General features: G+C 40.2%; 4 protein-coding genes across 4 annotated transcripts; 1 reads left to right on the forward strand and 3 right to left on the reverse strand.

The window, feature by feature from the left end:
- The first annotated feature begins 933 nt into the window (after window positions 1-933).
- gnat1 (guanine nucleotide binding protein (G protein), alpha transducing activity polypeptide 1) lies at window positions 934-5,206 on the forward strand. Its single transcript, XM_071517933.1, has 9 exons — window positions 934-1,164; window positions 2,498-2,540; window positions 2,634-2,775; window positions 2,876-3,033; window positions 3,152-3,280; window positions 3,405-3,534; window positions 3,686-3,839; window positions 3,940-4,156; window positions 4,327-5,206. Exons 1-8 carry the CDS (start codon window positions 1,059-1,061, stop codon window positions 4,128-4,130), a joined length of 1,053 nt encoding a protein of 350 aa, XP_071374034.1. The 5' UTR covers window positions 934-1,058; the 3' UTR covers window positions 4,131-4,156; window positions 4,327-5,206.
- Window positions 5,207-6,245: 1,039 nt separating this feature from the next.
- On the reverse strand, window positions 6,246-14,913 carry edem1 (ER degradation enhancer, mannosidase alpha-like 1). Its single transcript, XM_071517932.1, has 12 exons — window positions 14,309-14,913; window positions 12,016-12,088; window positions 11,202-11,305; window positions 10,229-10,400; window positions 9,820-10,003; window positions 9,470-9,644; window positions 8,804-8,924; window positions 8,542-8,712; window positions 8,372-8,445; window positions 8,187-8,283; window positions 7,912-8,094; window positions 6,246-7,738 (listed from the first exon to the last, which is right to left on the reverse strand). The coding sequence occupies exons 1-12, from the start codon at window positions 14,773-14,775 to the stop codon at window positions 7,649-7,651; spliced, it is 1,911 nt and encodes a 636-aa protein (XP_071374033.1). The 5' UTR covers window positions 14,776-14,913; the 3' UTR covers window positions 6,246-7,648.
- A 588-nt stretch (window positions 14,914-15,501) lies between these two features.
- arl8ba (ADP-ribosylation factor-like 8Ba) lies at window positions 15,502-22,886 on the reverse strand. The gene is made up of 7 exons (XM_071517929.1): window positions 22,691-22,886; window positions 19,662-19,742; window positions 19,420-19,493; window positions 19,139-19,232; window positions 18,937-19,004; window positions 16,756-16,826; window positions 15,502-16,508 (listed from the first exon to the last, which is right to left on the reverse strand). The coding sequence occupies exons 1-7, from the start codon at window positions 22,811-22,813 to the stop codon at window positions 16,459-16,461; spliced, it is 561 nt and encodes a 186-aa protein (XP_071374030.1). The 5' UTR covers window positions 22,814-22,886; the 3' UTR covers window positions 15,502-16,458.
- Window positions 22,887-23,795: 909 nt separating this feature from the next.
- Window positions 23,796-26,564, reverse strand: tnfrsf18 (tumor necrosis factor receptor superfamily, member 18). The gene is made up of 7 exons (XM_071517955.1): window positions 26,441-26,564; window positions 26,124-26,249; window positions 25,771-25,902; window positions 25,277-25,364; window positions 25,103-25,173; window positions 24,892-25,014; window positions 23,796-24,625 (listed from the first exon to the last, which is right to left on the reverse strand). The coding sequence occupies exons 1-7, from the start codon at window positions 26,526-26,528 to the stop codon at window positions 24,468-24,470; spliced, it is 786 nt and encodes a 261-aa protein (XP_071374056.1). The 5' UTR covers window positions 26,529-26,564; the 3' UTR covers window positions 23,796-24,467.
- Between the last annotated feature and the right edge of the window lie 1,351 nt (window positions 26,565-27,915).

A 27,915-nucleotide genomic window follows, 5' to 3' on the forward strand; every position in this document is an offset into this window, starting at 1 on the left:
GCAGACAATCTGATCTGAGTTCTCATGTCTACTCGGCCTTTTGTCGTGTTTACTGATCTGCAGCAGCGTTTCCATTCACAGTAGTGACTCAGGAGCTTAACCGCAGCTAGCTCCACAAAAGAGCATGATAAAGTTAAAGTGATACCTGCATGTGGAGCAATATGCAGTGCAATGCTCACACACATACGTACTGTACATGCATGCACACACACAAACATGTAATTGAAACAGAGTGGATTAGGATCACTTATAGGCTTCAGATTGAGGTCAATAGGATCTGGCAGGTGAAACTGCAAAGCTCTTTAATCACTTTAGATCTCACCCTTCAGTAAGCAGGATACTATAAGAGATACCAGTATGTTTTTCCACATGTTTGCCCTGGCAGCTGGGGGGTTGGTTGTTTATTTCGGTGAGCCATGAGCTGCATTCGGATTCTTGCAATACTAGTGGTACTGTATGGAGCAGAGACTGAAGCAATTGTTTAACATGGACCAGCTGTTGTCTCTCTGATGGACCCCTCAGCAAACACCACACATATTCAAGACAACACATTCCCACACCAGATCCACATTTGATATTGTGCACAGTCTTGATGAACCTAGTTTGGAGAACCAAGTTCTTATAGGCACAAACACTCTGCACCAGACACTTTAGCTTTCCTTGCTTCTCTTTTAAAGGCGCCCGATAACAGTGTAGGGAGATAAGCACTTGAGCCGATGTTCATCTTCCGCTGAGCACAGCAAAGTCCCCCTAAAGGTTAGATCACTCCTACACCGGTGTGCCTCTGCCTCCCCTCACACCTTCTCACTCTGCCCCAGAAGACTCCTGTCCTTGTGCTCCATTGGTCATCCCTGGTCAGGTGGGCAGAGGATACCCAAAATCCTTTCCTAAGATAGGAAAATACTCAAACATCCCCCAGTGTTTGCTGGAGGCAGTTGGCGCGTCAGCTGCGTAGGTGACGGCACTCGTCAGGTTGTAGGCGATCAGCTAGGAACCTATTTTCACTTTTTTCCTGCCATTTGGTTTTTGAGCACAGGGGCCGAAGCCGGGAAATTAGGATGGGGGCTGGAGCGAGCGCCGAGGAGAAGCACTCCAGAGAGCTGGAGAAGAAGCTGAAGGAGGATGCCGACAAGGACGCAAGAACTGTCAAGCTGCTGCTGCTAGGTAAAATCAGTCTAGCAGGCTCACTTCTCTCTGAGGCAGAATGAGTATGGCTCAGGAAGCAAAGAGGCCGAGATGCAGTAACAGGACGTCTCATCATCTGGTGCCATTAGTGTAAATTTAAGGCCCCCATAAGGCTTCATAGGGCTGATGAGGCCAGTTTATGGTTACAGTCCAGTGTGAGATGATAGTTAAGGACCCAGCTGTCTGTGGGACATAAATGGAGCATTACTGTGTCTCTGTTAAAAAGTTTGGGGATGTGAAGACAATACATCCACAGAGATACCTGTCTCTTTTAGTGAGGAATGCCTCTGGAGAGATAATGCAGATATGGTTGTTACTTTGTCTGTCTTGTATTCTCAAAGTACTCAACAAAAACAATATATTGTAGATAGAAGTGCATTTATTATTATTAATAATATAGCACTTTACTAATAAGCTCAGAGTATTTATCAAATTGCATAATTTCTAAAGCCATTGCATTTACATGGACTGTGATGAGTACAAGCAACATGTTTGAGTCTAGGGGCTTAATCACCTCTGTCATTGAATTGCTCAGACACTTCTAATACTCGCTCACCTCAATCCCTTGTTAATCCTAAAACAACAAGCCTTCAAACACTCAGAGCTTAACCATGAGGTACAAACATACGCTACAGCCCAACCCAAACTTTTAAAAGCTCCAGTGGCTGTAGCGCTCAAACATCATTCCCTAAATACATTACAGGCACTATGTAATTAGCTGGGTGAGGAAGAAAAAGGATGATTTTTAGGCTAAGTACGTTGTTGGGACTTAAATGAGTAAACATTTAGTTCTATTTATGGACCAGTAAGTTGCGTATACCAAAGATTCTGTGTACTGTATATAATGATGAAGTTGAATTTAAAAGCAAAAACATTCACTACTGGGTACAAAGTTATCTCATACTGTTCCAGTTGGGCAAATACTGTACTGAAGATCTGTTAGAGTATCACTCTCAGCCTGTGTCATCTCCTCGTGACCATATAGGTCACGGATAGGAAAAGTTTCCCCTGACATCAGCTTTCAAGGAGCTTAGACATGAAGTAAGAAGTATTATGGCCTATTTAGGATCCTCTGTCCTCTGATGAATGCTGCAGCCTAGTGGTCATCCTCAGCAAATATAATTCTTCTCTTATACACAGTTAAAACTTACAGAACAACAGAACAAAATAAAGAAACAAGCATATTTCTCAGATTTCTGTAAAACCCTCTGAATTTGAAATCAAGCTGCGTAATAGCATAGTGTTAACTGTTTTTGTAAGGTGTCTTTGATATGAATACCTACATTAAATATGTTTACCCTCTTTCCTACAGGTGCTGGAGAATCAGGGAAAAGCACTATCGTCAAACAGATGAAGTAAGATCTTTGACCTTCCACCTAAGCATTGTATCTCTGCCTCTCACGCCAGATGTAAACCCACATAGTCACACTGTACATTTTCCTCAACAGAATTATCCACAAAGATGGTTACTCACTTGAAGAGTGCTTGGAGTTCATTGTCATCATCTACAGCAACACCCTGCAGTCCATCATGGCTGTCGTGAAGGCCATGAACACACTCAATATTAACTACGGGCACTCTGACCAGCAGGTATTCTAATGGGAGCTGAGGTTGATTTCTGCATGTTCTGTGTCAGTTGGTGTCAGGTTCTTACCAGATTACCAACTCTAACTTGTCTGTCTGTGTGTAGGACGATGCCAGGAAACTCATGCATCTTGCAGACACCATTGAGGAGGGCACCATGCCTAAAGAAATGTCAGACATCATTCTGCGCCTGTGGAAGGACAGCGGCATACAGGCGTGCTTTGACAGGGCCTCAGAGTACCAACTGAACGACTCCGCTGGATAGTAGGACATCAATCCCTGCTCTTACTAGATGAAGAGTTAACAAAGATTGAGTGTTGGAAACATTGAAAAGGTCCCGTGTTAGTGTGTGTGTTAATGAATGCATTTTATTCTCTCTCAGCTACCTGAATGACTTGGAGAGACTGATTGTGCCAGGCTATGTGCCCACTGAGCAGGATGTGCTGCGATCAAGAGTGAAGACCACTGGTATCATTGAGACCCAGTTCGGCCACAAAGATCTCAATTTCAGGTGACGAAACATAAATCAATGCAGTATTCCTTCGGATGAAAATACAAATAACCCATCGCCGGTGCTCCTACTGGGCTATAGATGGAGTAATGATGAAGTTGATGTTGCTACCTTCTCCATGCAGAATGTTCGATGTGGGCGGCCAGAGGTCAGAGAGGAAGAAGTGGATCCACTGCTTTGAAGGTGTGACCTGTATCATCTTCATTGCTGCTCTGAGCGCCTACGACATGGTGCTGGTGGAGGATGATGAAGTGGTAAGAAAACAATATATTTCAAAGTTCATATTCTGTACTAGCTTTTCTCTTACCCTTCCTAATTATCCTATTCGAGCAATCCACACTTGGGACATTTGAAAGGCTCTTCATTGGGACTTCATCTGGGAAATAAAAACCTTTTCCCTTTCAGAATCGAATGCACGAGAGTCTGCACTTGTTCAACAGTATCTGCAACCACCGCTACTTTGCCACCACCTCCATTGTACTCTTCCTCAACAAGAAGGATGTGTTCATTGAGAAGATCAAGAAAGCTCATCTGAGCATGTGCTTCCCTGAATATGATGGTGAGGTCATCACAGCACATACTGTATATCACAGCAGAACAAAAGTCTTCCTAAACTGACAAACTAATCAGGTGCTTTAACTTGATATCTTTTCGTTAAGGCCCAAACACTTACGAGGATGCTGGTATCTACATCAAACTGCAGTTCCTGGACCTCAACTTGCGTCGAGACATCAAGGAAATCTACTCTCACATGACCTGTGCCACAGACACAGAGAACGTCAAGTTTGTGTTTGATGCCGTAACTGACATCATCATCAAAGAAAACCTGAAAGATTGTGGCCTCTTCTAAGAGCCATGCTGAAAAACCCAATGTAGGTGAGTAAAATGCATCTAGTGTTACACTGATGAAAAATGACATCTGCTGCTGCTTCTAATGCTCAGTTCAATGCATCCTTGAGCTCTCAACCTAGATAATTGAGATTGGAACAACTTTTGGACCAGCAAAAATGTAAACTAATCTGTGTGACTGTCTCTCTCTTTTACAGGGTGTTATTGTAGCCCTGTCCCATTCCTCATATCCCTCCTCAATTCAAACTGTGACATCCATTGAGGACCAAGACGAGAAACTGTCCCTCCAAACAGCCATTCTCAAACAGACGCACGCAAAAAACAAAATATGAAGTCATCTATTTGTTGTGTTCAAAACTACGTCATAGCTTTGACCAAAGACTTCAGGTCATGTGAGACCAGAAGAGAGCTCTTAAGTCAGAGATTTCGGTTGAGTTAAATTTTAGTCATGCTAACTTTTCTCTTGAGTCTGGAATACAATAGGAACTCTTCTTTGGAGTGCTATGCAATCTGTAGTTGAGACATCAAAGCTTCTGTCAGCATAAAGTGCTTTCTTCTCATATTCACTAAAGTGAATAGGTGTCAGACAAACGCATCATCTCTATGCTCCAGTAACTGGCCAGTACAGCCAAGACGCAAACAAGTTGGCCTCACCACCTGCATATGCACTTCAGCCTCTGTTAGCTTTTAACGACAGACTTCTCAGTAAAAATGGGTTGTATGTATAGAAAAGACATACATTATAGCACAGTTGGAGCTACTGTACAGGCAGGTAACAAATTGAACTTTTAAGGGCAACACTCATGTTAGAAACATTCATTTTTTTTGCAATAGTTGGGAAGGACCAGTGTTGTATATAATTAAATTAATTTATATTGGACAGTTCATGAAGTGTCAGAGTTGGTGATACCATGTTGATCTGTACCAGTGTGGTGAAGATGTAGCATACTTCAATTTATAAACCCTTGTCAACAAGTTAACTCAAACTGTAGGCCTTTGAGCCAAATACCTGTACAGAAACAAAGCCAATGCCATGTAAACCTGGATTAATTTATTAAAGCTTCTGTAGAAAACTGAGTACTTTTTCATTTTTCACAAACAAAAAGCAACACAGCAATGTCTTGTTCATTACTTGGTATTTATTAATTTCATGGAATATTTTAGGATGTTTTTTCTGACATTATGACACTGCCATGCTTATAATTGTATAGCCTACACCTATAATTTAGTTCAAATTCAAGATAACCTGAGAGGACATGGTTAAAGGGGAATGCCAGTCAATTTCAAAACTCACAAGTTATTCCTATGGCCTGGAACAGTTCAGACACTTGTGAATACTAACAACTGTCTCCCAAAGCAAGACAAGAGAAATGACAGAGTCTCTGTGTTGTGATGCCATTAAGATGTACAGCCTGATGCTCTGCTCTGGCTGTGTGGACAGATAAGACATGTGATAAAAGATGAATGAGGTTCATTTTATAGTACAGGACAAACAAATCTGAGAAAATATAGCCATATCCCCGAATTCCCCTGTGTATAAAGTGACCTCACAGTCACTTTATCCATCAAATTCATTCTCAACGGAGCTGTACATGAATGGAACATTACAGTTAAGGTGGCATTATAAATTATTCCTTCTCCTTTCTGTCTGTATGGAACAGGAATGAATGTTCACAGTAAAAATTGCATATGTAAATACTGAAATTCAGTGCTGTTCACCTTTAACCGCAGATAATTCAGTTCTAAGATCTACAATATAAATAACTAAGGCTATCCCAAGACACTGTAGGCAACACCTTTTTAAGACAGTTGTTTATGAAAGCATGCATTGAAAAAGTTTTTTCTTTAAACCCTGAGTTCTTAGCACATAACAGTTATTAGGTATTATGCTGTGCAATTATGTGAAGGAGAAATAAATAAAGACTTCCATTTGGACTGACTCCCCCATGTACAGGCACAGCTAAGACACTAATTTACAAACAAAAGTGTGACTAAATAAGTGTGAACATTAAGCACCAGTTATGTACTCGCCCCATAACAACTCTGAATATATATGTATACCAGACAAGTGTTAAAGAAGACACAAGGTTGTTAAAGAAGACACAAAGCTGTCACATAACCTTATAAAAATACATTTTTATGGCTTGTTTTGTCATGTCTAAAAAAAAAAAGGAGCATTATGCCACAATCAGTGTAAATACTGTACATACCACATGGAATGATGCCCATTGTGCAATATAAACAGTGGCCGCAAAAATGCTTAACAATGTTATCCACACCTAATGTGCACTATATAACATCCAGAAGTACCAAAAAAAAAGTTTAAGGCACTTAAAAAATAGTATGCATCCTACGCCTCTCTGGCACATCTGTTTGCCCTTTGTAAGACGTCAAGTAACTAGAGGCCTGAGAGATGCATGCACCAGTTTTCCTCCGTCACGTCAGAAATGTGATTATGAATGGGGTTTAACAGCCAACAAGCAGGAAGCATTTCGGGATTTCAAATGTAATCTGTTACTTCCTGGATAGAAAATATCTAGGCTTGGTTTACCAAAATTCTTGATGCCAAGGTGGTTCTTTGTTTCACTTGACAAATCTCAAATATAAGTACAAGAGAGCAACCACTATAAAATTGATGCTCAATGGCCAATCCTGTCTATGATAAGTAATTAAATATGTAGAGAGAAACTCATTGTACTTTAGAGACATGAGACAATTGTTTCTACAACTACTCAAAATCAAGAACATTTTGGGAAACCAACCAGAGTTCCTAGAGGCTCAATCTAAAATGTGGAATCACTAGAACAAGGTTTTACAGTATGTACATAAGCCATTATCTGTTATCTGTTAATGTGCAGCCCTTATGTGTAAAAGCACTGATCAAGTCAAGAGAATAAACTGCAGTGAGGCACTAATCATCATGTTTAGTGAGATGTTGTTGAGTAGTGAACAATCTTTATAGTCAAAATATTTTACATATGTGTGGCTGGATGGCACTGTTCCCATTAACACAATATAACTGCTCACAGCTCAGCTGTATCTTCAATACACATACACACAAATACATACATACAGTACATTCATACTGTATTTGCACACGCATGCCTGAACCAATACCTGAACAGACGTTTTTTGCTTCACTTGTTCTTTCTTGAATAAAAACACATACTAGTTGTTCTAAAAATCACATCCACAACCTCAATCAGTCACCAGCTAAAATGCTGTGAAGCCTGGACTCCACATACATTTCCAGCAGAAAAGTTATTTTTCACCTTTGTTGAGTAGATGCTTCCCCACCGTACAGAAAGATAACACACTTTTAATTATTACAGCAAGTAATCAAACTGCTACCTCAGGTTTCCTTGAGTGTCAGAATTTTCTATCTGGGTCCTGAGCAGCAAAACAGATGGGTAAAGGATTTGGACCAACAGTAGATCCCTTCTGACCTCAATGTGTCTGCACCTGAGGGAGTGTACTGAAGACCTGGTCACACCAGCATCATCAACTGCATCCTCTTACTCAGAACAGTCCCACCATATGATCGATCTGCCTCATGTAGACGCTCTTTAGCGGCAGAGCATAGCGTCGCTCCTCTGGGATCCTGTCACACTTCACAACGAGAGAAACAGTAGAAAAGAATGAGACTCATCTAAAAAAAAAAAAAAAGGTAAATGACAACAGACAATACAAAGTAACCACAATACACAATTTTAATTTCAGCAATTTTGTCAATATTGGCAATGATATGTATAGAGCGGGCTGGGCTAGGATAATGGCCTTACATTGCTGATGTTGCTAGGAGGTCGTTTGTTTGGCTCGTTCTCTGCCAGCGCTCCCTCCTCACAAGGAAACAGGTCATTCCACTGTTTCTCCCTGAAGCGCTTGTCTATCGGCACAACATGGCCCTCTGTGGTGAAGATGTACTTGTTCTCAGATTTGTGCAGTGGGTTGTCCTCATCAAACAGCTGCAAAGGACAAAAGAAACTTCTATTGGTATTACAGTATAGACGGAGTTGAAGCCTGATCTTCGCTCTGACCAAACAGGACTGCAACATACCAGGTAAAGGTATTTGCAGGTCTCGCTGAGGAAGAAGCTCTCCATGCGATCCTCTTTGGACTTGTCCACAACATGGTGGAGAGTGGCATAACCACATCTGCAAATGACACAGCTCAGCTCAACGCATGCATGTCAAAGCATCATGAGACAGACCCCAAAAAAAAAGAAATATGTTTGATGCATACCTGACTTTGGCATTTTTCTCAAGGCTCTGTAGAATATCCATTCCAACATGCAAGTAGAAAGGATTTTTGGTCGCCTGTGTGAAGAGAAGGAACAACTGACTCAAACAAAATGACTGGATAACAGGAAATCCCCCCTCCTCCCGTGCTCTGAAACAGATCCGTATTGCTACCTGGTACAGCAGATAGGTCGACTCCACCAGTTCTGGCCTTAAGGGGTAGAAGAGCACATCGGGGGCTTGCAGCTGCCAGTTGTATCTCTCCGGTAAAGCTCCGAAGCGCTTCCAGATGGCATAGTAGAAGGCATGCAGGCAAATGGCATTCTCTACATCACCATTCAGCACCTAGGACACAGAGTGGTTGAACCTTTAGTTGTACACCACATTCCACATTTGTGAACAGCTTAATGTCAGATCCCAAAGCCCACATTCCTACCTGGAGCCCTGGAAAGAAGGCCTGAAGGGAGTCAATCCAGGTGTTCATTATCTGGCCACTGAACATGTTCACATTAACGTAGAGAGGTGGGTCACCCTCTCCCTCATTACACGACTCTCTCCTGGAAAACAAACAGAAAGCAGGAGGGAGGATGTCATACGACTCAATGTGCGTCCATATTATTCAATGGAATTACCTCTTTTAAGCTGTATTTAACCAGGGGAAAGTCGACTGAGGAGACACCCTGCTTCACATTCATATAGTGCGACCACGCGACTGAAAACTCCAGTACTTCAGTATTTAGTTTAGTAGTATGAAAGCTGTCAACATCCTCCAACAAAAAACAAGAAAAATGGAATCGGTCACTAGTTCCGGTTCCTCTTTGTTCAGCCAATTCTGGATGGAGGAACCTTGACGCAACTGTGGCAGTCAAAATTACATCATTTTGATCACGCGCACTCAGTCACATCAGTTTCTGTGTGAAGCGCATTCACTTTCCCAGTCGGTGTGGAGATTTGAACCAGTGACCTACTGACCACAAGGCTCTAGGCCAGAGAAGATATCTCACACAAGCAGAACCGGAGCAGTATACTTTTCCTTTTAAACAAAAAACCCTTCAAATGCAGACAATCTACTTATGTCAAATTCTTTTAGTCTAGGACTCACCCTCTCCTCAGGTGGTTCTGTATGCTCTCATAGGCCGCTTGGAACATCCTGTAGTCCTCTTTCTCACCAAAAAGGATGTAGGACTTGAGTAAGTACTCATAGAAGGAGTCCATACCAGCCCCCAGACCACTCTGCTTGCCAACCCACTGGCCTGTTTGGATGTTAACTATGTTTCCTAAGAAGCAAATAAAAAAATTGGTTTATATTTTATGACAACTGCAGGAAATATTGTAGGTTTTAGCATAATAGAAAGAAGCAAGACAGACAGAAAGGGAAAGAAAGACAGACAGAGAAAGAAAGACAGACAGAAAGAGAAAGAAAGACAGAGAAAATGTCATAGCGGTACTCACCTAACAGACCGGTCTCGTTGCTCCTCAGGTTCCACAGTGCTCTGACGGCCCGTCTGGCTACCCACTCAAATGTGGAATCTCCAATCAAACGGCTCAAAATCCCAAACTCCACCAGTAGGGATCCAGCTCCCGCTGTGCAGGTCTCATTGATGCTATCAGGTGGGACTCCAGTCTTCAGGTTCACCTGCATTGAAGGCCACATAAATAAAGCTGCTGAACGACATTTCAGTCATTGTAGTTCATAGTGGACTATGCAAGTTCACTGGGTATGAGTATGAGTCTTAATTATGACTGTTATGACTGTTTGAACAATCTGCATATTAGCGCACACCTTCGTAAAATTCCCCTCTAATTGCTATCCAGTATGTTTGACATCAGTACAAATCCAAACCAGAACAGTCTAGCTCACCCTGGGGTAGGGAATCCCTGTGCTGGTGTTCTCAAAGGCAGGCAGCAAGCGGACAGCCAAGTCATGGGCCAAGTGAAGCAGCTCATTATCATAACCTTCGAGGCCCACCTTGCCAAAGGGATGTTTTGGGTCAGTCAGCAGAATGTGAGCTGAGATCAGGCTTCCCAAGATCCTTAAAAGAAAAGAGAAATGTAAGACTGGGGTCCCGCACACAAACAAATCCCTTTGTGCTTTTATCTAGACAGTCTGACTCTGAAAATTATTTACTCATACAGCGCCTTCAGAAAGTATTTAAGCCCCTTGACTTTTTCCTGCATTTTGTGGTGTTTCAGCCTGAATTCAAATCAATTACATTTTCTACACACAATAACACACAATGTCAAAGTGGGTCAAGATTTCTAAAACTTAAAGTGAAAAGATAAATTTTTTTGTGTACAACAAAAGAAAACCTCATTGCCAATCAGTAGCACTGATCTGTAAAATACAGCTGATCTGTCAAATACAATAGTTGTATTTCCCCATTGGCTGAGACTGGAGAAACTAGTGGGTACCAACAGTGGGACCCATTGTCCAAGAGCATAGAAATAACATATTTAAGTTCTGTTATAGATTGAAGTTTTGCTTTTAAGGCAACTTTCCTGGAAAGCAGTTCTCTGGACCCGTTTCCCAGAGTGTGAGAATAGAGATGAGAGTTGTATAACGTCAAAAATGTCTTGAAACATTCCTGATTGGGAATACTTGAGAATTTTGCTAATATTGTCTAATGAAATAGCCCAAGAATGAATGCATTATGAAATACCTGCAAAAGGAATGTTAATCATCTGAAAAATACTGACAGGCTTTCAGCTGCAGCTTATTATCAGCTGATATTTGGCCCAACATTGGCCTTGGCCTATCTACAGCAAGCTGGAAAGTTCACAGCTTCTGTTTTTTTTTCAACATGACTCTGAGATAACAGTATAACATTTTGTACCTGATGTTAACCTCAAAAACTTGCACGGTTGAGTCCTTGTCAAAAGATACGGTATCTATGACCAGCTTGACGGCTCTGTGGAATTCTGTGACATTGCCGAGAACCTGCAGAGAGAGATAAGAGTGTGTGAAGGGATATCGACAAGCCTCTTTACTCTCATCATTATGGCTTTAAGTTACTTTTGTCAAATTATTGTCATAATATATTATTATATATTATACACTATTACTATTTTAGAGATGCTCTGTTTGTGAATTTGAGCGCAGAAGGCAAGGAGACAGCCTGAACAGTCCATCGCAGAGTTAACAGAGATAGACCGACACACACTCACATACACACCTATGGGGACATTTTCAATCTCCAATCCACCTGACTTAGCATGTCTTTGCAATGTGGAAATGAGGAAACCCATGCAAACACAGGAAGAACAAGAAATCTCCTCACAGAGGGCTGGGGCTCAAACACAAAGCTTTTCGGATAACAGATGATGTAAAGATCATGTAAAAAACACATTGTAATAATGAATTATGCTGCTCACAAATGTCCCATTCATAGTGAATATGTGCCAATACTGATTGGTGCCGGTCAATTGGCACAAAATTCTACTTTTATAAGCACAGCCTTCTTGTTCACAACTTTGTCTCTACCAGAGCCATATAAAAGAAACACCACAGTCTCTGGGGAATGTAGCAACCTCTGTTATCCTCTGTCTATTTTCCAGTGTTTTTGGCTCCTCTTTACCAAGGCTACTAATTATTCTGGAGGGTGTTGTTCTAGAAGATAAAAGACAGAAACTCAGTGTAAAACAGCTTACCAGTAAGGTGTCTAAGGTGTCAATGAGTGTCAGGGAGTAGTTCCCCAGGACATCGTTTATGTTGATGTTTGACCTGAAATGACAGAAGTGAAATAGACTCAGTGGTGACTCAGCCATGCAATAGCAACAGTAATAAATACAGAATGAACAATAGAGAGCACAAAAACATTTGTAACTTCAACAGCACTGTGGGATTATACTGTTCAGTGTTCAGGTGTGAGAGTAAAATCTTATCTAGACTACAGACGGTGGACAAAACAATGGAAACATCACAGGACTTTCACTTTGAAGCAACTGAATCACAGTTACGTCATAATAAACTGAGCGCAGAGGAGCTGTGTCAGTTTTAAAATAGGTCCGACAATCACCACTTTTATATAGGAGTTTTCAAAGTAACATGAGGCATCTAACAGAGCCATTTGAGAGGTCAAGATGCACCCTACAGTACCAACACTGTTCCATCATGTCTCCATGTCCCAAAAGAGTGATTTCATGAACACCATGGATGGAGTCAAACGCCTGCCACGGTCTCTCCACTCACCAGATCTAAACTTTATTCAACACTTATGGAGGCTGTGGAGTAAAGAGCGCAAAGTAGATTTCCACCTCCCACATCCCTCTAAGAACTGGAGGCTTTCCTTCTTGAAAAACGGTCCAGTATCCCACTGCAAACAGTTCAGGACTTGTGTGACAGCATTCCACGGAGGACTGAAGGTAAATGGTGGCCCTTTTCCTTATCAGGTACTTATATTTTGTTGGATGTTCTGTATTTTGTCCACCCCCTGTATGTTTTGTGCAAGTGGGAGGTCAGTAATCTTAAAACTGAAGAGTAACAGATTTGAAGGAATGCTGCTGGATTACATTGTTAAAAAGTATCCTATGTTAGAGAGGTTCCCAAATGTTTCCATGTCAAGGTCCTGCCAAAAGATACGTGTTAAACTGAAGATTTTGCACCAGGGACGTTTGCCACCAGGGCACTTCAACTTTGGGGTAACCTGCCTGAGGAGCTTAGGCTAGCAGAACAAGTATCATCTTTTAAATCACTTCTTAACACATATCTTTATAGACTTGCTTTCATGTGACATTACTTTTAAAGATTTGCTTTTACGTTCTGAACATTATTTACTCTATCTTCTCATTTGTGTTCTTTTATCCTTTGGTGCTTTTGTTTTGTTTTAATCTCCTTTATTGAAAATGTTTTGGACAAATCAATTGTAAACTCTGTTTTTGAAAAGTGCTGTACAAATAAGGTTTATTATTATTATTTTGTACAAAATAATAACAATGGTCTCTGCAAGTGGACAGATGACAGTGGGGAAAGTGAAACCTTTGATCAGAATAGACACTTCCATAGCATTCTCTCTCTGTCATAACTTCAGATGAATGAAATGATAGTCAAAGTGAAATTGAACCATCCCTCATTCTGCTGGGAACCCCCTGGAACACCTTCAGAGCCCCTGGAGGCCCTTGGACCCCAGTTTGGAAACTACTGTCCAATGTTAAGGTGACTGAACCATAACCTATTCACTACTGAGCAGCAGGAACAGCTTAAGCTAGCTAATTTGTTTACAAATTACTCATGTCAGGTATGCAAATGGTGCTAGTTGCAAAAGACAGTTAGGTAAAACAGTTTGGCTGACCAGTGATGCGTATTGGCAAAGTTGGAAGTAACTAATTACATTTACTCACGTTACTGTAATTGTGTAGGTTTTTGTGTACTTGCACTTATTTGAGTATAAGTCAGTAATTTTACTTTTACTTACGGTAAGTACATTGTTACGGTAAGTATTGTACTTAGCTACATTTTAAATCACATCCATTACAGAGTACACATTTTGTGGCTCCCCATCAGCGTCAGAAACTGGACCATTGTAAATTGACAAATTGCGGAGCCATTCACAGTGAATAATCAGCATCTGAGAAGAGTAATCTGGCTTTACTTTGTTTGTACACTTTATTTTCTAATATCTAATTTTTCCAATTAAAAAAATCTAGTTTGAACTCTGTCTTCTCATCCTTTTAGAATTGCATGGGGGGGGGGGGGGGGATCACATCTAACAACATTCTATTTTCTAAAAAGTAACTCAGTAACTTTTACACTGAGTACAATTTAAATGAGCTTTTTACTTTTACTTCAGTAGATTTTTACACCACTAGCTTTACTTCTACTTAAATAAAATATGAGCAAAGTAACAATAGTTGTACTGGAGCAGAATATCTCAGTACTCTGTGTATTCCACACAGAGATGGGCCAGCAGGTGCCTGACAGGTATTAGTGAACGGAATGACTCACGGGTTGAGCACGTCTGGTCCCCTCCCTTCACAGTCTATGGGATTCAGCTCGTCGTCGGGAAAGGCATATTTCATGTAATTGTCATATCCAAAATAGAACATTTCTTTGGCCATCTCCTTCATTTTTGCTTTGAGTGTGTCCGGGAAGGAGCCGTATCTCTTGTCGTACTCGTCCTTGTTTCCGTCAAAGAGGCTCAGGTAGGATCTCTGGGGTGACTCCTCTCCAATCTCCGAACAGGCGCTCCGTGGCTCTTCATATTCATGGCCGTGTATCCGCTGAGACCACGAATTACTCTTTGAAGCGGTCCCCTTTTCGTCCCTGAATAACGCCAAGTCTAATTTGTGCAAATTGAAATTGAGATGGAAGTTGAACCCCCAGCTAGGTCCCAGACCAAAGGCTAGCCACAAGACACAGCTGAGAGAGAGTCTTAGTACGACCAGACCAACTACTATTGACCTCCATTGCATCTTTGCCTCGGTTCGGTCTTAAAACGCATAATTTAGTTCCTCAAACCTCCGAGGGCTAAAGGACTATAAAATCTGCTATTTGCCAGGTTAAGTTACAAGCACAGAGGCTGCATCTGAGTGACTGATGCTGCCTCACACGCTTCCTGTCAACAAACGAGCCCCTCCCAGACTTTGAGGTGTGATTGGTTCTTCGCTCGTGTCGTCATCTAAAGCAGAAGCCAGGATCATTCGGTGATTGGCCACGAGGCTGTCAATCTTGCGATTACGTTGGGTATCGTGGCATTCTTGACGTTTGTCGAACAGTTTAACTTCTACGCCAATAGAAAACGGCCACAAGCATGAAATATTTGAGAAGTATGGACCTCCAAAAAGGCCGCGGGATCAGTTTTGTTTTGTTTTGTCAGGATCCCAATAAATAATACAGTTTGACGGAAAGGTAAACATAGTGGATCCAATAAACCAGATGTTACAATTTGCAGAAGTAAAAGTATTTGATGATTGATGTGTTACTAAAGTTATTCCCATTCTGTAAAACTGACAAAATCAAAATCACTGTTTGGTATTTAAGTGACTCATCACAGCAACCGCCCCCCACCCCTGCCTTTTTTTTTTTTTTTCTTACAGTCAAAAAGATACAGAAATACATCATCTGAATATCACTTTTACTTATCCTTATGACTTATGAGTATATGAAGGGTGCATATTCCAACAGCTTTTATTGTTTGTGTGCGAATACAAATAACAGTACAAACGTCTAAATTAAAAAGCATGCCTTTTTATTTCTTGAATATATTCCGAGTGGTGTTTTTGACTGCTCAGGTAGGCACACCTTGCATGCTGCTTTGCTTCAGAGGTGAGAGATATTGCACAAGGCACTTTAAATTCTGCCACTCTCTCAGCTTGGAGGCAGCACAAAGGACATCATTCCACTGAGGCTACTTACAAACATAGGCCAATATGAACCACACAACCACTACAGCTTTACCTTTAGTACATTCAAACTTTAAATAGAATCATATATTCATACACGCTTATCTCACATCAGTAAAAATCATACCAGCTTGATATTTGTACATACCTGCTTAACTTTACTTTACTTTAATGCACTCTTTGCTAAAATGATAGAAAAGTCTTTGAAAGAAACCCTTTGATTGGCAAAGGATGACTGTCATCAAACAGTTACAATCTCATAGTAGAGCATGACAGAACTGGGGGAAACCTGCATGTCCACATCAACCTTCCCCTCGCATTATATTTGACTGTGAGGAACATTTCTCATTATTGAAGAGGCCTGTTTGACAGACTAAGCCATCCTTCCTGAGGGTGTTGTTGTATACCCAAGACTAGTGTTATAAACCACTGGGTATGATCAACTGGGTAATGCCTAGAGGGTAAAGGGGTAGATCAGAAATTAGGTTCTTACTCCAAGCTCAAGTAGAGCTTTACAGGAGGTACAATGCCAATTACGTGACTCCTTAAATTTTGTTTCAGAATTACATCTTTTAGTAGTGCATTCTCGGGGTTTGTGAAACAATCACAAGGTGAAATAATAATTTTTTTTAAAAAAGGGTGACATGAGCAGAACAGTGATGCATGTGAGTTGGAGAGACAACTGTACATCAGAGTGAGGGTGTGGCATGACAGTAACATGGCAGACAGAGCTAGGAAACAATTGCAGCATTTTCAGCTTCTTCGCGATTTTGAGTGCTGGATGAGCCACTGAAGTGTGATATCTGGAATCAAGAGGGATGTTAGTCAGTATGAGAATCTGCCTCAGGAATTTCTAATTCAGTAGCAACTTACACTGGGACATCGGTACTAATGAACAGCATGTCCCATTTATGTTTATTTATCTATCTTGGCATAGATTTACCTTTACAGAATTCAATCAATTACAAGTATGATCAATCATATTTAGTGCTTGCCATCATGATTCATCTCACTATGGAGATTATACCACCATCATCTACTGTAACTCACCGATGTTGTCTTTCTCTTTGCAGGAAATAGAATAGCAGCATATCTCTCTGTCTTGAATCGCTGACAGGTTCCTATAAAGGGAAGCGGTATATGAACGAATAAATATGAAGAATGTGCATCCCAATCAATCATCAGTCTCATCCCCCTGCTGATTTTGTGGCATACAAGTAATGGAATGAACACAACTATCGGCAAAAATATCTACTCGCCAGCAGGGGGAGCCGACTCCTTGTGATAAATGCAAACTACATCCAAACACAGCTCCAACTCCCACAAATGAGTGTGTCATAATGTTTTGTTTCAGCTGATGTGCGATTAAAAAGTAAGACCTGTTTGCAATACAAATAATGTGAATAAACCAATTGCTGAAGACTCACTAAAACTCAGAAATACAATGCCTTCAGAAAGTATTCAACCCCCTTTTTCTGCAGCCTCAATTCAAAATGGATTAAATTAGGAGCTTTAGTCAGAGTGGATTTTTATATTTACAAAGTTTTACAATCTAATAAAAATTAAAAGCTGAAATGTTTTGAGTCAAGAAATATTCAACCCCTTTGCAGTGACAAGTGCAAGTGCAAATCGAGTTAAGGTGCATCAAAATTCATATAATTATCCTTAAGATGCAACGTGATTGGACTTCACCTGTGGTCAATTTCGATAGATGTGACATAAAATACACAAAACCCATATATCTATATAGCGGTTCCACACATGGCAGTGCTTGTCAGAGCAGAAACTACTATGAAGTCCAAGGAACTGTCTGTAGAATTCAGACTCAGGATTTTGAAAACTATTTCTCAAGTGTCAGATTTCTCAATTTCTAAAAAGAGCAGTCTTGCCGGAAGGACAACAGTCAGTGTAGCACATCACAAATCTGGATTGTATGGCAGAATGGAGAGAAGGAAGCCACTCCTGAAAAAGAGACACACGACACACACCTGCAGTTGGCAAAAAGGCACGTGAAACAGTCTGAAAGCATGAGGCAAAAGAGTCTGTGGTCTGATGAGACACAAACGTAACTCTTCAGCTGTGATGCAAAGCGCTATGTCTGGCAGAAACTGGGCACAGCTTATCACCCATCTAACACCACACCAACCGTGAAGCATGGTGGTGGCAGCGTCATGCTGAGGGTTTTTCAGATGCAAGGACTTGTAAAGATAGAGGGACCAATGAGTGGAGCAGGCAAATCCTTGAGGAGAACCTGCTTCAGAGCACCAAAGACCTTAAATGGGGTGACAGTTTGTGTTCCAAAAGGACAACGAACCAAAGCATAAAAGCCCAATCAATACTGAAAAGGCTTCAGAACAAGAATGTGAAAGTCCTTGAGTGGACCAGCCAATGCCCAGTCTTTAATCCCATTGAAAGTCTGTGGAATGACTTGAAGATAGCTGCTCACAGACGCTCGCCATGCAACTTGACAGAGCTTGAGAGAATTTGCCAGTTAAAATGGGAGAAAATCCCAAAATTCAGGTGTGTCAAACTGATACAAGCATATCCAAGACGGCCTGAAGCTGCAATCACTGCCAAAGTTGTAAGTAGTATCAAATGTAAACGGTTGAATACTCAAATTAAATTAGATATTTCTGTATGTCGTTTTCAATAAATTTGCAAAAATTTCTAAAAACATCCTTTCACTTTGTCATCATGGGGTATTTTGTGTATATTGTTGACAAAAAAAAATCCCAATTTAATTTAATTTTTAATTTTTTAATTTTTAATTTTGTATTCGGTTTGCAAAACCACGTAATGTGGAAAAAGTCAAGAAGTCTTTGTGAAGACATTGTACTGTATATTCAGAGAGAAAAGGGCCATCATGTCAGCATCAAAATATACTATTTTATCTTGTGGAATTTTCTTTGAAGTAACTTTGTATAACCAACTAGAGTATAAAGTAGAACATCCAAGGTCACGTCAGGAATGGAAGCATTTCTTTAACAGCAGGGACAATGACAAGACCAGATGTTGTACGATGAAGCTAAATTTCACTGTTCGGTTTTACTGTTAATATATTCAGACACTAAACCCAATATTCTTCCCCCATTACACATCTGAGAATACATTACATCATTTGTATTTCATGAGTAGAATCTGTAGTGCATCCGTGTGCATATAACACAACACAATGAGAAGTGGGCTTTCATTTATCATCACAAGCAACTAAATCTAGGCCTTCATACTCACATTTTCTCAATGAGCTGCTTCTCATCTAGAGCAGTGGGGAGATCCCTTTTGTTACCAAGTACCAAAACCTGAAAACACATAACAATTTAGATCTAGCACAGCAAAGGCTTTTACACACAACGACCCACAAATTGTACTGCATTTTTGGCATGGAAAATCCCCAAATAATAAATTCTTCAGTCCATTTAAGGGGAACACTTACAGGAATTCCTTGCAACTGAGGTTTGTCTAATAAATTATGAAGCTCGTTTCTTGATGCCTCCACTTTTTCTCGATCCGCTGCATCAACCATGTATCTATAGAATGAGCAACATTACAAAACTTTACGAATCATCAAAAGTAGAGAGTGATTTGCATACATTTACAGCATATCCACTTCAAGGTCTGGTGCTCCCTTTCTCTGACTTAAATTGCCTGTTGTTTGTTTTTCAGACGAACTTGAAATGTTCCCTCTGGAGACAAAGCTAAAAATTAGATACTCACACTATTGCATTAACTCCCCGGCAGTACCGCTCCCACATGCTCCTGAACCTTGGCTGCCCTCCTATATCCCAGATCTAGAGAATTAAAGGCATACATCACATGATGGGAAGATATGCTGTATCAAATCTCACTACAATGCAATTATTATCTCATTTTAAAGCTAGTGTACTGGTGTCACTTAGTAATTGCACAGACTAGTGACAGTGATGCTGTGATAGATGGAGAAAGATCTAAATATCTACCTTGATGGTGACATTTCCTTTAGTGACCTTCCTCATGTTGAACCCCACTGTAGGGATCATGTCTTCACTGAACTGCCCGGACTGAAACGAAAGAGAAAAGTAGATTAAAAGTAATTTTTTTCAGAAGAAATTGTGACTTTTGATTACTGAAAATATCTCTCAATTTAATGCAGAGCATGTGCGTACATGTGCATGCATGCAATGAAATAACTATGCCTAACATATAATGAAGTACAGGCTACTTCAAGATATTTTACTACAATATAAGATATATTAAAGTTCATAAAGTGGAAATTGAGAATAGCATCAAGTGTAGCAATGGAATTCGTCACTTTACTATATCATATATACTGTACATATTACAATATAAATGGAGTTTGCAGTGAGAGAACAGGCACGATGCACTATTAATTAAACAAAGCTCAATAACTAAGCAGTATGAGATGTATTAAAAAAACACATACAGCAGAAATGTACACACAAAAGAATGTGACATGGGAAGTGGTGGTGCAGTGGTTTGGAATCGGGCGTGTTACTGCTCATTCTCATCAAGTTTCAAATGGCCTCCAACATTTAATGTGTGAAATTTACCACTGTTAATATATGAAAAGCCTGGTGGACCGCTGATTGTCTTGAACATGAAAACTGACTGAAATTAAAACTGAATTTCAGATTGCAGCGTTCACAAACTATTATAAAAGGATAAAAGAGTAGACATGACCCTTATTGCAGAGCATGCAATAGCGATTACAAGATGTTGTAGACAATATGCTATTTATGCTCTAAATCAAGGCTATGTGTAACTGAGTCGAAACCTGAGAAAATACAGAACTTAGTATTTGTGAACAGGAGCAATGTCTCAAAACTAATAAACACAGACCGAATGTTTGAGCTTGAGGTTTTACACCAAAATGAGTTCCTCTTTATAGAAGTGATAAACAATCTCAACAAGAAAATGCATCCATAACTGAAGAAAATTATCTTTGGGGTGTTTTAACAGATTCTTCTACGTTCTGGCTATAGTGACTGCTCATTAAAACAAACTGAACTGCCCTCAAGTACAGGAAAAACACTTCAGGATTGAGATTCAATGCCATTCCCCCACTGCAAAACTCAAAGTTTTTTATGTTCCTTGTTCCTGTCTGCGTTTTGATAAACCGGAGAGTATGCATCGTCTGGTGCACACTGTTCACAGCACATGACTTGTCTGAGTCACCTGACAAAGCTAAGTGGAAATGAGTGCAGAGGTCTTATGACTGAAGACAGGAGGCACTACCCCCACTACAACCCATTCACTCACTCAACAATCTATGTCATTGCCTGGTATGGCCTGTTCAGTTACCTGATGCCCAGGACACGCTGTGCACTGAAAACCAGTCTGGCAGATTTACAGGAAATTTGAATTTCCTGTAAAGAGGTTATGTTTTTGTTTTTTTTCTCCTAAGCTTCAGGCACAATAAAAGCTGCACTGGTGATTTGCTTTCCCCTAAAGGTGATTAGGATGAACAACATTACATTCTTTACACAGATAACATTAAGATTAGTGGTAATGGTCACTTAGTTACAATAATAAACTGGATGCATAACCATAATCATCACATCTATGTTTCTTTAAATAAATAAACTTGCTGTTAACACTGACATCAAATAAAACAAAACCTCCTATCAAGTTTGTTGAAAATGTATTTACCACAATGTGACAACACACTTAAACATAGCTACTACTACTAAAAGATCTGAGAGTTTTTAGCTCTCCTCAGCTTCCATAGATCTCAGATGCAAAGAAATTTGTGATTTTTTTTTTTTTGCCTTCACTTCCTCTGTAGTTTCCATGCCACCATGTAGACTTTGGTAACACCCAATTAGCAGGTCCCTTATCAGTCATCAAAAGCACACTGAATATGGCAGAGAATTTTTTCACATGTTTATGCTATGTATGTTCTGCTGTTTTCTGATTAGTTTTGCTTCCGCTTTGAGCAAAAACACACACATGCAAAGGGTCAAAGTGAATGGTTTGTACCATCTCAGCTGACCAATTATTACTCATCACAAAAATGTCAAAAAGGGCATTTTCTCTCCCATAAAATAGCCCAATTAGAACCCAAGTCTACTTTTAATCAGTTTTCTTTTAATTTCCATACCTTTTCATACCTAGAAATGAAGAAAATAATTGACCATAGCCTACTTTTTAAGACTTTCTACACCTGTGCAGTAAACCTTGTTGAAGGCACCAGTTGTATTAAGGCATTTCCATGCCATTAGCCACCTTCATTCAGGCATCAACAACCCCACTAGAGACCACTAACAGCGAATGGGAGACTGGCACACAGCTACAGGGTGATTTTGCATGGCTAGGAGAGAATTTTCTGTTTCAAACCCCTTAACATTACAATACAATAAAGTCAATTTAGATGTAAAAGAAAAAGATCCACAGTCAGTCTCCATTCAGTTTTTGCTTCTATGACCACATAATAGAATGGATTTCCCTTTTGACCCCCAGCTACGGCAGGGAACCTGTTCAATAGCCGTGACAGGCTGACAGTGACAGGCTGTGAATGTGTCTGTGTGACCCTCCCTATCAAGCTAACTGGACCTACATCAGGCAGGTGTTGTAATGCTTTCCGTTAATTTCCAGATGACAGATGATAGACAGCTGGCAGCCATGAACCCTAATGTTCAGTGATTCTAAAGTCTTGATATGAAACGATCTAAACCACGACTGGGCAGATAATTGTATGCTGACTTCGGGTTTGGCATGCTAATACATTATCACCTAGCCAACAAGGAAGGGATCCACCAATAGCAAACTGGGTAGCTCAACTAACTTGTTGACACAATATGAACAACCTGTCACACTTTCAGGTTTGCTTTTATGGGTTGGCGGTCCCAAGAGAATAACGATACACTGTTCTACTACCAGAATAGGAAACCGAACAGTCTAGCACAAAGCTAACGTTATCCTATTATTAACGCTAATGGCGTTAGCATTACCCTAGCTAGCTAGCGTTAGCTAGCGTCTGGAGACTTACAGCGATCACGTTAACAAATGTTGTTTTTCCCGAGTACTGTAGGCCTACTAGCGTCAGCTCCATCTCCTCTTTCCAAAACAGAGACTTGAACCAGTCCAAAAGCCGGTTTATGAGTGCCAGCATCTTGAGGTTGGTGGTCACACTCAACTTCGTTGTGTCTGTTTCTCCCTCCCTGTCAGAGCTCAGCTGTGGCGTTTTCCAGCGCTGAAGGGAAGTGGGAAGCAGCCTGTCATATGATCAATGTGACAAAATGTGTCCGACAGCGCCCCCTCTGGCACATTACAGAAATGCACCCCATACTCCTATGTTTTCACACTCAGACAGGTACACACACACATCGTGGTAGGCTACAGACACCTTTGCTGCTGCAATGACCCAATTTCCCCAGGATCAATAAAGTTCTCGAAATAGCCTAAATTAGAATCATCGTGACTAAATATTACAAATGTAATAAAAAAAGCTATTCATTTTGTATCTAAGAGATGATAGATATAAAAGATTAGGTAACGAGGGATGATTAGGTGGCCATGAGGGAAGGAAGGCCTGTTTTGGGAATTTTGCCAGGGCACCGGGGTTACACCCCTACGCTTGCAATGAGTGCCGATGGAGTTTTTATTGACCACAAAGTCAGAACCTCGGTTTAACATCTCATCCAAAGGACGGTGCTCACTCACAGGACAGAGGCCCTGTCTCTGCCCTGGGGCATTGGGGATATTATTCATGAGACCAGAGGGAAGAGCACCTCCTACTAGTCCTCCAACACCACTTCCAGCACCAGGTGGTCTCCCATCCAAGGACTAACCACAGCCAGACCTGCTTAGCTTCTCAGACAAGCTAGCAATGTGATGCAGGAGCTATGGTACTAGATCTAACTGATCAACACGCAATCATAGAACATACTTTTAGTTCCTTCCACAAATAAGTTGACACCACCAGAGATAGCTGTATTTGAAATGAATCTCCCGCCAAGATGGCAAAATCATGTTAACATATCTATGCACGCTACTGTTAATATGAATTTGAGCCCTCAAAGTGGGGACACTACGCCTCTGAATGCTGACAAGAATAATGAAGTACCACACAGTGTAATTTTCATAAATGAATGTATTTTAAATTTCTCATCGTAGGTGATTGTCCATATAATGTTATTTTAAAAAAAGAACATATTATTCACAATTCATTATATTGTTATTATATAATTATATGGCACGACTGCTGGTGCATGGACATCACTCAGCACTACTTTATCGTGCTGCCATTATCCCTCCTACTTTAAAGGCAGTTCATTTAAACTGTTGTTTGATGACCATGATGACTACAAGCTTGTCAGGCATTGATTTCAGTAGTTTGATTGACTCAAATCTATTTCTACAGGTGTCTATCAATCCCTATTGCCTCTCCAAGGAGGTGGCTAGAAAATGTTTCTAATAATGCTGTAATAACACAATATGAGGTCATTTCTAGCACAATAAAAATGTTAATTTCAAGGTATAATTACCTAAGAATAATACATTATCACAAAAACAAGTTTACATATTGCTGAAATATATTTGTTGTCAAATGTAACATGCAAAAATAGAACCGCAGCAATGAAGCCTCATTCAAATTATCCAGAGATGAATAATGATTTCCTTACTGGCTTCAAACAATGCTGTCACAGCCTTTTGACCATAGCACCATACAGTAAAGTGTTTATTTAGACCAGCAAGACGCTCTCTACCTGACTTTATTGACCCATGTTGTCACTTTTGTCACTTGTTGGGTTTTTAAGCTTATATCAAACAGTGGTGAGTTGTTCCAGAGCCAGCAGACTAAATCTAGTGCCTTCCTTGGGTTCATCCTGGAGAATGAGCTGGATCCCACTCTCCTCCTTCGAGAGGTGAAAGTCACTTGTTTGTTGAGAAACCACACGGACGTTGGCAGCATGGCGGTTCTCTGAAGTAGAGGGAGTCATAGCACAACAACAGTCTTTGAAATCAATAGCTGTGAAAACCACCCTCTCATCAGATGCCCACATCAAACGTATCACGTTCAATATTTAGTACACTGCTCACTTGCTGTTATTGATGAATCCCCCTAATGATTTCTTGAAATTGTGCCTGTGCTTGAGTATGTGAGATGTGCATGTGAGAATGAGTACAGTCGGTATATTTACACCCTGTATGTTTCAGTTACATTTCAACATGTTAAGCCATACTTACTTGCTTTGAGCTTCCGGAGGCTCCTTACGCAGGCATAAAAAAGTAACACGAGGAAGGCAAAGGAAATAAAAACAAAGCCAACGGCAAGAATCACCTGAGTGGAATCCCCATCAGTTTGCATCCCTGTGGTTTTGATGAGAGATCAAGTCACTGTCAAGTCATTCAGTATACAACATCTGTCGCTGAATTAAATAGTTAAATGTCCACGTACCAGATAGGTGACAAACTGAGTTGTGGGTTTTGTTCCCTGGAAAAAATGTAGTAAATCCATTTGCACTGCACCTGTTGACCAGAGGAAATCACTATCACTGCTGCATCAGAAAGCCTTCTAATCCATTTCATGTCCTGTCATTGTATTCAAACTTTTTTTTTTAATGGTTCTTACTGTGTAAATGGCTTGCAGTGACCTTCATTTGAGTCAGAGTATGTATTGTCAGGACATGGTTCACACTCATATGAATAATCTTTCAACCCTACAACAGAGGAAATGGCTTCTGGTTAGTAACGACCACACCAACTGCAGAAATATGCGATAGATCTAAAGATTAAAAAACAAATGCCCTGGCAGTGTTGTCAAATAATTATAGAATTTAGAATGAAATAAAATGATTTAGGTCAACTTCTTTTCTTATGCTATTGAAGAGAATGGGTTTTAAACATTTAAAATATAGACATATACATATGATACAACACTGGGCACTTTGCTTTAACCTGACCCACATTTCCAGTACATGAGCGCATCTACCCCACATAGTTTCCATTGAGACGTATTTGTACGTCAGGTATCACCCAACATGAAACCCACAAAGATAAAAACATTTCTCTTTTGAAACAAGTAAGGCCTAACCACATACTGACTTATTTCAAGTACTGTCTTACCTGTCCTCTTCAGTTCCTCCCCATTTTTACATGTCTTTTTCTCACATTGTGAACAGACATGATTGGAGCACAGGAAACCCGGACGGCATGAACATTCTGCATTTGTGGTCGATGTACATTTCCTTACATATTCTGCAGAAAGACAAGAAATCAACCAGAGGATCAACCAGATTATAACTACTCTTCAACAGGGGTGTTGAAATAAAGACCTTTTATATCTCTCTTCCGCTGTCAGCTTTGATTTGATGTTATTCTTCTCTGTTGTCTGGTACATTTTGAGTACCAAGGAGCAGGACAACCTTATTTTCTAAATCACACTGGCTATAACATGTAATCATTATTCTCAGTCTTACCGTGTTGGCACGTGTGGCATTTCTCACAGTTCTGCCACGCGTCATACTGGGCAGAGTAGTGGCCCTCCTCACAGGGGCTACAGACAGTGCTGTGGTCCTGTGAGCAGTACTCCTTCACATATTCACCTTCAAAAAAACAAACAATTGGAAATCATCACTCTCAGAAATAGGAGAAACTTCACATTACGTTGAATGTAAACTTTTTCTATTATAAAGAAAATATGATAAATCAAATGATTCAATTTAGGATTTAAATAAATCACACATTTCCTATGTTATTTTGACAATAAATTATTCTAATAGGCTGCAAGTTTTACCTGGGGGACAAAGCTCACAGCATCTTCCTTTTATCTCAGTTTGGTGATTCTCGCAGTTCGCAGCAAAACCAATAGTACAAGTATTCATTAGACATATAACAGTCAGGTAAAGACTGAGAGAGATCATTATGGCCAGTGTTACCACCGGCCCCCAGGGTTTTATGTTGGCTCTGACGTCAGATACATATCGTGTGGTTAGCTTGCAAAAGAGCAAAACATTTTGTGAGAAATCTAATTAAGGAAGTGAAAGTCCACTAGCTACTAGCAGCCTTTGATTATTTCATGAGGAAAAGCTGAACAGACTGTTAATTCTGATTGATCTCACTATACAATATGTTCCTCATGATTTTATTTTATTGGAGAACTCTGCATACCTTAAGCACCTCAAGCTACCTTATACACAAAACAGATCTCCCCTCATCCCTCACCTGGAAGGGTAATCAAACTGGGAAGTTTCCATGACTCATGTATGTAAAGTGTTGCCGAAGATGCATTCAAATGCTTTTTCTACAACCACACGCCACACTGATGCTAGCCAAACCCTGACATTCAAAAACTGTGCCTCTGCCATGGAAGAGTTGCATCTGTGAACCGACATGATGCAGCAATTAAAATACAGTGAGCAGAACAATACACTATGAGAAATAGTGCAATCATCAATCATTAATGTTGTGTAATATTTAATTTTCAATCTTGGTAATAAAATGAACTATGTAATATCAAAGTAGGGAGAACATCATACATTAAATTAATTCATTATATGGATTGTTGAAACCATTATCAGGTTGAGCCACAAGTTCATTGATATCCCCCAGTTGATATTTACGCCCACCAAAACCTCATCACATGTGGGTGTCACTTTTAAGACTAGACACAACCACATTACTATAATCTCCTTGTCTGCAGTTGGTGCAGGATGTGACATAACAAACAACTTGTACGTCAGTCTTAAAGGCATACTATGCAGGATTTTCCCCCACACTACACGTTGTTTTGCCTGCGTGTTCCCCGCACCCTCTCACCAGGACACTTTCTCATGCATGCTTACAGCTTTCTCATGCATGCTTGCAGAAAATGTTACCCAACATCATAATAATAAATGTAATAACAGCGACGGATATCTAAATAGCCATTTGCTCACCTTAACTGTCCAAAGGAAAACAAGCTCTGCATCACTGTTCATCCCCTTCCATTCTTTTAATTCTTGCCAGCCGGGTAAAAAAAAAACCTAAATCCTACTTCTGAATAGGAAAACTGCATTTGAAAGGTCCTCAAACTGGTAATTCCTATCAGAAACTTCGGACTTTTGTCTGAGCTCCAAGTTCTCCAGAAAGTAGTTCTGTGGTACATAAATCAACATGGCTGCATGCATAGTTAATGATAAGAACTAAAAATAAGTGTTTCAAAATTGTAAACAGACTTTCAAGTTTCTGTTTGTGCATGGCATAATCAAATATATATAGGGCTAGATGAAA

The sequence above is a fragment of the Centroberyx affinis genome, unplaced genomic scaffold, assembly GCF_046629955.1.
Source record: "Centroberyx affinis isolate AG114_WGS23_722 - 3 ecotype Tasmania unplaced genomic scaffold, CSIRO-AGI_Caff_v1 ptg000543l_1, whole genome shotgun sequence".
Classification (NCBI taxonomy): domain Eukaryota; kingdom Metazoa; phylum Chordata; class Actinopteri; order Beryciformes; family Berycidae; genus Centroberyx; species Centroberyx affinis.